Source organism: Myotis brandtii, unplaced genomic scaffold, assembly GCF_000412655.1.
Source record: "Myotis brandtii unplaced genomic scaffold, ASM41265v1 scaffold325, whole genome shotgun sequence".
Classification (NCBI taxonomy): domain Eukaryota; kingdom Metazoa; phylum Chordata; class Mammalia; order Chiroptera; family Vespertilionidae; genus Myotis; species Myotis brandtii.
In genome coordinates, this window is record NW_005362486.1 from 1,698,727 (window position 1) to 1,708,181 (window position 9,455).

A 9,455-nucleotide genomic window follows, 5' to 3' on the forward strand; every position below is an offset into this window, starting at 1 on the left:
GGGCTCCGCTTCTTTCTCCCGCCCGCGGCGGACCGTCCTGCAACTTTGCGGCGCCCCCTCCCCCCTGCGCTTTCGGGGACCCCAGCTGGATTAGGCGCCTCTTCAGACTAACCATCGTTCCCTCCGTTCGCTCCTGGCAGCTTGGTTTTCTCTTGTTCCGAAGGATGGGTGAGATGAGGGATGGAAAGACACCTTTAAATCTGTAGACAGTGTACAGCTGCTAGTAGACCTGTTTCTATGACGACTACTTCCCTCGGGCTCCCAGGTGTCGTGTCACTCACTCTCCCCCACCCCACGGTACCTCCTTTTCTCCCCGGGGGGATATCACAGGCGGTGCCCCAGCATCCTCGTGTCCTGGGACAGGTCTGACTTGGGGGGAATGTTCGGTTCTTTCCCAAAGGTGGTCGTTGAGGGGCCCAAGACTGGGTTTTCTGGGGAATAGTCTGAACTCGGAGACATCCTCTCTTTCCAGGAAAGGGGCGGCAACAACTCCTTCACCCATGAAGCCCTCACGCTCAAGTATAAACTGGACAACCAGTTTGAGCTGGTGTTTGTGGTAAGTGGTGGCATCTTGGAGGGGCCAGTGCATTCTCCACACAGTCCTGACTATTGAGAGAAGGGAATCCCGGTTCACAGCAGATGGTGTTATATGAGAAGACCGAGAGGGAGGGGGGGAAGGGAAGAAAGACTCGGCCTCAGTCAGGGAGCTTGGCTGCCCCTCGGGTCAGGGACACCTGCCAGGCGGCTTAGCCAATCTGGAGGTCCGGGCTGACTTGGCTTCCCTCCGCTCCGGGATGGCATGTAAGCGGATCTGTTGGCTCTGTTTCTTCCCCGAAACAGGTTGGTTTTCAGAAGATCCTAACGCTGACGTATGTCGACAAGTTGATAGATGACGTGCACCGGCTCTTTCGCGACAAGTACCGCACGGAGATCCAACAGCAAAGCGCTCTAAGTCTGTTGAATGGCACTTTTGATTTCCAGAATGACTTTCTGCGGCTCCTCCGGTGAGAGGCCTCCCCTCCCCAGAATCGATTTCCATGGCGTGCGGAGCTCCCTCCCTTCCCGAGGCCCGATCAGGGGTAGCCAAGTGTTCATTGAAAGATGCTTCCGAATGTGCTGCCCCGTCCTGAGTGAGCCTCTCGGTGTGAGGACCCTTTCTCTGGACTTGAGCCATTCTCTCTCGCTTTAGTGAAGCGGAGGAGAGCAGTAAGGTCCGGGCTCCAACCACCATGAAGAAATTTGAAGATTCTGAAAAGGCCAAGAAGCCTGTGAGATCCATGATTGAGACCCGGGGTGAAAAGCCCAAGGAAAAAGCAAAGAATAAAAAAAACAAGGGGGCCAAGAAGGAAGGTTGGTGTGAGCTCCTTGGACATATGGGGCATGAAAAGTTAATGTGGCCCTAAGTACTGAAGTGGTCCCCTGTCCTCTGTCATTGCTTGTCTCCCTCACTCAAATGCCCCCCCGCCCTCGCTGTCATTCCCAGTCCTTGTGAGCCCCAAAATGTTTGCTCCTAGTTTTTTCTTTAAGGAAATTCCCCCCTATTGTCTATTTTGTTGGAATCTGGTCCTTTTTCTCCAGTGAGTTTTCTCCTAACAGGTTTTGATGTCCCCTTGACTGCCAGCAAAACAGCCCCTGCAGAAAAGTCAGTGGGGGCTGACAATGGGGTAGAACTTTCCAAAGAGGAGCTGATCCGGAGGAAGCGAGAGGAGTTCATTCAGAAACATGGGAAGGCTGCAGACAAGTCCAGGTGAGCATTCTAACCTTTGCCATAATCTAGCCGTGTTGGGGGCAAGGGCGTTTTTGTCTCTGGATTTTGGGGGGATGTCTCCTCTCCTGCTTCTCCACCATAACCCTGTGCCATAACCCTTTCAGCAAGTCCACGAAGTCAGATGCTCCAAAGGAGAAAGGCAAAAAGGCGCCTCGGGTGTGGGCGCTGGGTGGCTGTGCTAACAAGGAAGACCTGGATTATAGCGCTCCTACCACCAATGGGGCCCCAGAGGTTGCCCCGCCTGAGGACATCAACTTGGTGAGAGCCAATGGGCCTGAGTGAAGGTTACCATTTAAGAGAACGGGAGGGCCCGGCTGGTGTGGCTCAGCGGTTGAGCGTTGACCCATGTACCTAGAGGTCGCTGGTTTGATTCCCAGTCAGGGCATGTGCCCGGGTTGTAGGGTCGATCCCCAGTAGGGGGTGTGCAGAAGGCAGCCGATCGATGATATTTCTCACTCATTGATGTTTCCATTTTTCTATCCCTCTCTCTTCCTCTAAAATAAGTAAATCGGAAGTAGAGAGGAGCGGGTAGTACCTTGGATTTCTTTGAGTGGGGGTGAGTCTCTTCCCAAATCCAAGAGACTGAGCAGGCGATAGATGATGTTCCTCACTCATTGATGTTTCCATTTTCTATCCCTCTCTTTTCCTCTAAAATAAAAAGTTTAAAAAATAAGTAAGTAAATCGGAAGTAGAGAGGAGGGGGCTGTACCTTGGATTTCTTTGAGTGAGGGGGTGAGTCTCTTCCCAAATCCAAGAGACTGAGCAGCGTAGACGGTGAATCCTGGGCTTTTCCCCTTCAGAACCTTTAGACTTCCTAATCCTCTCTCCTTCCTTTCCCCAAACCCTGCAGATTCGAGGGACTGGGCCTGGGGGGCAGCTTCAGGATCTGGACTGCAGCAGCTCCGATGATGAAGGGGCTGCTCAGAACCCTACCAAACCTAGGTAGGGAATTTCAGGGGGTGCAGGGTGTGTGTGGCTCCACAGCGGATGAGGCTTGACTCCTGCCCACTGGCTTTATGTGTATCCGTATCTCCTGTGCCTGCAGTGCTGCCAAGGGGACTCTGGGTGGCATGTTTGGGATGCTGAAGGGCCTTGTGGGTTCCAAGAGCTTGAGTCGTGAAGACATGGAATCTGTGCTGGACAAGATGCGTGATCATCTCATTGGTAAGTTCTAGGAACAGGTGGGCTTGTGTTTATGGGGTAGGGATGGTGGAGGGTAGAACCATCTAGTTTCCTAGCTATGCCGTAAGAGTTGGTGACCTGACTTGGCACTCACACCGTCCCCCTCTCCTCAGCTAAGAATGTCGCAGCAGACATTGCAGTCCAACTCTGTGAATCCGTGGCCAACAAGTTGGAAGGGAAGGTGATGGGGACATTCAGCAGTAAGTATCGGCCTCAACCAGTGTGTGCGCAGGGCATTATGCATACCAGTGCGTTGGCCTCCGTGACTTTTGGCAAATCTCTGAAGCTCTAAACCTCTATTACATGACTTAGACTTTAAGAGTTACTAAGAGGTTTAAATGAGTTAATACTTGGGAAGTGTTTATTCGGACAGTAGCAGATAAGGTGTGGATTCCTGGGGCAGGATCCAGGTAGCATCCAGATCCTAGTTCCCTTAGCGCAGAAAGGTGTTGGGCGATCTTGGAGTACATCCTTGGGATTCATGGGTGCGCCGCCTCCTCCCTTTCAGCGGTGACTTCCACAGTAAAGCAAGCTCTGCAGGAGTCCCTGGTACAGATCCTGCAGCCACAGCGTCGTGTGGACATGCTCCGGGACATCATGGATGCCCAGCGCCATCAGCGCCCTTACGTGGTCACCTTCTGTGGTGTTAATGGAGTGGGGAAGTCCACCAATCTTGCCAAGGTCAGTGCAGTGCCCATCTGTCTGACCTTTCTTCACTATCTCAGCAACTGTGGTTCTAGGTGACGGTCTCCTTTGCCTCTTGCAGATTTCCTTCTGGCTGCTAGAGAATGGCTTCAGTGTCCTCATCGCCGCCTGTGACACATTTCGTGCCGGGGCTGTGGAGCAGCTGCGCACACACACACGCCGCTTGAGTGCCCTACACCCCCCGGAGAGTCACGGTGGCCGCACCATGGTGCAGTTGTTTGAGAAGGGCTACGGCAAAGATGCTGCCGGCATTGCCATGGAAGCTATTGCCTTTGGTACGGTGCACAGAGTGTGGGAGCTGGCCTGGGCCTCTTTCCTTGGGTTCCCTTAAAATACCCTGAGGATCAGGGTCACCCGACTACCAACTTTTGCTCAGTAACAAGTCAGGGCTTGTGACTTGCCATGCTCCACTTTGGGTAATGGGTGTAGTTGCAACCGAAGCTGGGATGGCCCAACCGAAGAAACCTCTAATGGGTTCCCTTTGTGGCACTGCCATCCTTTTCCTGACTGCGCAGAAGGCCAAGTATAGATTTCTCACTACCTTGTAACCAGATCCAGAGCCCAAGAATGCTTTGGGTAATGGGTGTAGTTGCAACCGAAGCTGGTATGGCCCAACCGAAGAAACCTCTAATTGGTCACCTTTGTGGCACTGCCATCCTTTTCCTGACTGCGCGGAGGGACAAGTACAGATTTTTTTCTCACTACCTTGTAACCAGATCCAGAGCCCAAGAAAGGAAACAGACCTTTCACATAGCCAGGCTAGGATTCCTGAGAGGACGCTGGAAATAAGTTGACAACCCAGGAGTTCTGAGCTGAGCGCTTTTCTCTCTGTAGCACGGAACCAAGGCTTTGACGTCGTGCTGGTGGACACAGCTGGTCGCATGCAAGACAATGCCCCTCTGATGACTGCCCTGGCCAAGCTCATTACTGTCAACACCCCTGACTTGGTGCTGTTTGTGGGCGAGGCCTTAGTAGGCAACGAGGCCGTGGATCAGCTGGTGAGGGCGTGGTTCTCTTTCCAGCCTGGGATTTGGGTGGAAAGGTGCATTTTACACTTACATGCCATTTCTCCTTTCCAGGTCAAGTTCAACAGAGCCTTGGCTGACCATTCTATGGCTCAAACCCCTCGGCTCATTGATGGCATTGTCCTTACCAAATTTGACACCATTGATGACAAGGTAAGTATGAATGACACAGGACATAGGGGGACTGGGAGGGCAGGGGTTGGCAATCTTTCACAAGGTAGCTGAGGCTGCATTAGCTCAAAGCTTCCTGTTACTCGGGGTACAGAGAAGGGCCCTTGAGTTGACTGGGTACCCCTTTTTCCTCTTCAGGTGGGAGCTGCTATTTCTATGACCTACATCACAAGCAAACCCATCGTGTTTGTGGGCACTGGCCAGACCTACTGTGACCTACGCAGTCTCAACGCCAAGGCTGTGGTGGCTGCCCTCATGAAGGCTTAACATGCTCTTGCCCAAAACCAAATCACCGCTTCCCCCAAAGTCCCCGTTCCTGGATCAAGAATGTGCATTAGAGTGTGAGCAACTTGTCTTCAGTGTAGTGCAGAGGCAGAGTGAGGGCAGGTCCTGGCGTGCAGCTCCTCTAGCCCCACTCCCTGTTCAATCTAGCCTCCGTCTACAAGGAGGGCCTAATCATGTTACAGTCACTGCCCATTGCCCATGCCACCCCCGCCCACCGCCACTGTGGTTCTACCCTTCCTACCCATCACTCTGCCTATGGTCTCGGTCTCATTACAGCTTTGACCAGTGGTCAGGAGATCCAACACCAGAACTTGGCTAGTTAGTGTCATGGGGACATCTGAGCATCATAAGCAGTTTGAAGCTCCATTAGATTAAGAGACTTCTAGAACCAACTCTGGGTCTTGAGTGGCACCTCTCCCTAGGCTACACAGCTTTCAGGTCCCTGGGCCTGGGTGACACCCACCAACCACACTGTGGCATTGTATAGCCTGTCCTTAATTGCTGCTAATTCTGATGATCCCATCCTGTTGTTTCCTCAAAGTCGGCTAAGGCCAGAGGGATTTGTTACAATGAGCAAAAGGTGAGTCCCCCTTCCCTCATCCCTCAGAAAAGGGGGCGAGCTGCAGTATTGCATTGGGCTTCTCAGCCTTCCAGCTCTTCCCCAGGCCCAGAACCCAGGTGTAAGCTTTGCATGTTCCCCTTCCTGGGAGGAAACTGCCTGTCAGGAGGTATCATGGTGCCCCTCCCCGTTCTTCACCCGGAGGGACCCTAGCTCCTCCGCCTCCTCTCTACAGTGCCTGGTAGACAAGTGCTACATTAAATACAAACCTCTTGTTGAGACTTGTCCTGTAGCTTGTATTACAGACGTGCTTAGTGCAATAAGGTGAAGGCTGTCTGCCCAGAGAAATGCATAATTTATATATAAGAAAATAAATTTCATAAGTAAATCGCCTTTTAGTCTCGGAGTTACTTTATATAGGATTCAAAACTACAATTCCACATCACGCTAACCTAGTGTTTGTGTAAGGGAAGCAGTGGGAATGGATGCTCTGAGGAATCTGGGAAAATGGCTCTCCTGAGAAAGATCCCCTCCCCCAGAAAGGAACAGGTCTTGAAAATTAAATTGAGTGACAAAAATTAGGCTTGTCAGGACCTTTGCAGGTTAATTTTCAAAAGTGACTGAAAGTAGAACCAGGGCCCTGGGAAGTAAATGAACAAGCTTTTAATACAGCTCAGGTATGTAAAATACTGTACACTGTAAGAGATCTAGAAAACTAGAGCTTCAAGTCTTAGAAAAAGCCATTAAGCTTAAGTGAAAAACCAAGTCTAGAGTACAAAATTGCAGCGGCCACGGTGAGTCCACGGCATCCACAGTCCAAGTCCATGCAGGGCAGCAGCCTGCGCAGTGGGCACCACCCCAATCTGTGTAGACACAGGCATGTCCAGCCCAGTGGTGGGTGGGGAGCTGCACTGGGTCCCATTGTCACTTGGGTATTCTCAAACTGGAACAGGCCATATAAGACCAAGAACTGGAAAACAACAAAACAAAAGACCAGTCGGCATGAAGGATGAAGGTGGGAAGTTCGCCACCACTCTACATAGCCCCAGCCTTCAACTTCTGGGTTTTGGTTCTTTTCGGAGTTGTGTTGGGTTCTTGTAAGTTTACTGTTAAACTGTCCACGGTAGGGCCTTACAGCTTGGTCTAATGTCGGTGACTTCTGTAGCCCTCATGTACTGAGGTCTGTGGAGAGAAAAGGGAGAGAGTAAACGGGAGGTTCATAAACAGGTTTACACATCTAAAGCTGCAGGTGCTGAAGTCCAGCTTAACCTACTGCAGAAGACAAGACATAAGAGACAGGCATCTTGTAACAGACTTGGTAGAAAAATAATCTTATGTGATACTATATGTAATACTTTAAACAATCATTTAAAAAATAAAATTTTAAAAAAAGAAAAATAATGTTTCTCAGGTAGCAGCAGCAAGTCATTACTCCCCAAGGTCTTAACTAGGTCTTAGGAACATTTTCTGTTGACAAATAGGCAGACAGGAAACAGGAAATAGTGTACCTCTTATTTCACTGTGCGCTGCAGATGAACCATTTAGGTGACCTTCTCTCATCACACCTGCTAAACAGAGCGAACATCAATGTCAGCTGTTAGATTAAAAAGCCAAAACAATGGCTAGAAAACCAACCAACCATCCAGAGGGAGATGAAAGCATGTTCTAAAGCAGCGGTTCTCAACCTGTGGGTCGCAACCCCTTTGGCGGTCGAATGACCCTTTCACAGGGGTCGCCTAAGACCATCCTGCATATCAGATATTTACATTACGATTCATAACAGTAGCAACATTACAGTTATGAAGTAGCAACGAAAATAATTTTATGGTTGGGTCACAACATGAGGAACTGTATTTAAAGGGCCAGAAGGTTGAGAACCACTGTATCTAAAGGATGGCATTATTTAGTAATGAACACATACCTAGTACAGCAGGAGACAAGGAGGCGGGGAGAATAAACTAGGTTAGTCTTCAAATGGTGGTATTAAATAACGGAAACAGTAAAGCCGGAGTGTGCGCACTGACATTGCTTGTAAACAAAACGTTTACATGGGCAAAGTGTGTCTGCCGTCCCTAACTGGTGTAGAAGGCCAAGTTCAGGGGGGGAAAGTCTGACCAGGGGTGGGGAGCAGCATGCAAATGAGCAAATTCAACCAAGTAGAAGAGTGCAAAGTAGCAGATACTCCCACAGTATAAACTGGGTTAGATCTGCTCTGTCTAATATGATGCCATTAGCCACACGTGGCCGAATTTCACATTAAAAATTCTGTTCCTCTGTCACACTAACCACATCTCAAATATTCAACAGCCACATGTGACTTGTGGTTATGGTACAGGACAGCAAAAAGTATAGAATATTTCTAACATTGCAGAAGATCCTATTGGCCAGCACTGGGATAGAAAATGGTGTCGGAAAAAGTATAGAAGTGAACACATGGAAGAATATGGGCAATTAGAGTACAAATAAGAGCACTAAAACATACATGCTACTTCCCTCTTAGAAAACACTTGAGCAACATTTATCAATCTCTAAAATGTTCATGCCTTTTCATCTAGTAATTACCCTGAGAACATAATTATCCTAAGGAAAAACTGTATGGCAGTTCTTACAATAAAGAAAAATATTAGAAGCTGCCTAATAGGAAAATAATTAGGTAAACTAACAGCTACACTGGGTTATAACACAGTCATTAAAGATAGTGGTTATGGCCCTGGCCAGTGTGGCTCTGTTGGTTGGGAATCATCCTGTGCATATACATGATCCCCAGTGGTGGGGGGGGCGTGCAGGAGGCAGCAATTGATATTTCTCTATCAATGTTTCTCTCCCTCTCCTTTTCTCAAATCAACAAAAACCTATTTTAAACAAAATAGTGGTTATGAAAATGCTTAAATAAGTGGGACAACAAATTGATGTTTCTAAAATAAATTTTTTTTTTAATATTTTATTGATTTTTTACAGAGAGGAAGGGAGAGAGATAGTTAGAAACATCGATGAGAGAGAAACATCGATCAGCTGCCTCCTGCACATCTCCTACTGGGGATGTGCCCGCAACCCAGGTACATGCCCTTGACCGGAATCGAACCTGGGACCTTTCAGTCCGCAGGCCGACGCTCTATCCACTGAGCCAAACCGGTTTCGGCTCTAAAATAAATTTTTAAAAAATATTAAAATAGTGATCATGAAAATGTTACATATAGTCCCTGACTATTTTAATTCTAGCTAGTATTTCTCCCATGGCCTTCACACTTATAGTTCCTGCTATGGACATGGCTAATTAGCTAGAGGAATTCTGCTTGAGGCTTGAGCTTTTCCAAGAACAGCCCCTTGTCAGAAGGCACCTTTCCAGAAAGAGGTGGGGAAATGTGTACAAAATAATGACTGCTTATCAAATTTTTACAGGAGCCTTAAGAGTGGACTCAGCCCGCTCTGGCCGGTTTGGCTCAGTGGATGGAGCGTCGGCCTGCGGACTGGGGGGTCCCAGGTTCGATTCCGGTCAAGGGCATGTACCTTGGTTGCGGGCACATCCCCAGTGGGGGGAGTGTGGGAGGCAGCTGATCGATGTTTCTCTCTCATCAATGTTTCTGGCTCTCTGTCCCTCTCCCTTCCTCTCTTTAAGAAATCAATAAAATATATTAAAAAAAAAAAAAAGAGTGGACTCAGCTCTAACCGGTTTGGCTCAGTGGATAGAGCATTGGCCTGTGGACTGAAGGGTCCCAGGTTCGATTCCAGTCAAGGGCATGTACCTTGGTTGCGGGCACAT

At 49.1% G+C, this 9,455-nt stretch overlaps 2 protein-coding genes across 2 annotated transcripts in view; one reads left to right on the plus strand and one right to left on the minus strand.

Annotated features, from left to right (window-relative positions):
- Positions 1-6,088, plus strand: part of SRPR (signal recognition particle receptor (docking protein)) — a 6,457-nt gene extending 369 nt beyond the window's left edge. The window contains exons 2-14 of the mRNA XM_005870884.2: positions 473-556; positions 841-1,004; positions 1,190-1,350; positions 1,597-1,747; positions 1,873-2,026; positions 2,619-2,710; positions 2,814-2,932; positions 3,064-3,150; positions 3,459-3,631; positions 3,717-3,930; positions 4,490-4,653; positions 4,735-4,833; positions 4,990-6,088. Coding sequence (XP_005870946.1) covers positions 473-556; positions 841-1,004; positions 1,190-1,350; positions 1,597-1,747; positions 1,873-2,026; positions 2,619-2,710; positions 2,814-2,932; positions 3,064-3,150; positions 3,459-3,631; positions 3,717-3,930; positions 4,490-4,653; positions 4,735-4,833; positions 4,990-5,118 — 1,791 coding nt within the window. The 3' untranslated portion in view covers positions 5,119-6,088. The remainder of the gene's footprint in view (positions 1-472; positions 557-840; positions 1,005-1,189; positions 1,351-1,596; positions 1,748-1,872; positions 2,027-2,618; positions 2,711-2,813; positions 2,933-3,063; positions 3,151-3,458; positions 3,632-3,716; positions 3,931-4,489; positions 4,654-4,734; positions 4,834-4,989) is intronic.
- Positions 6,089-6,336: 248 nt separating this feature from the next.
- Positions 6,337-9,455, minus strand: part of FAM118B (family with sequence similarity 118, member B) — a gene marked incomplete at its 5' end in the record, with an annotated part of 20,552 nt that continues 17,433 nt past the window's right edge. The window contains 2 exons of the mRNA XM_014543399.1: positions 6,337-6,877; positions 7,204-7,263. Coding sequence (XP_014398885.1) covers positions 6,864-6,877; positions 7,204-7,263 — 74 coding nt within the window. The remainder of the gene's footprint in view (positions 6,878-7,203; positions 7,264-9,455) is intronic.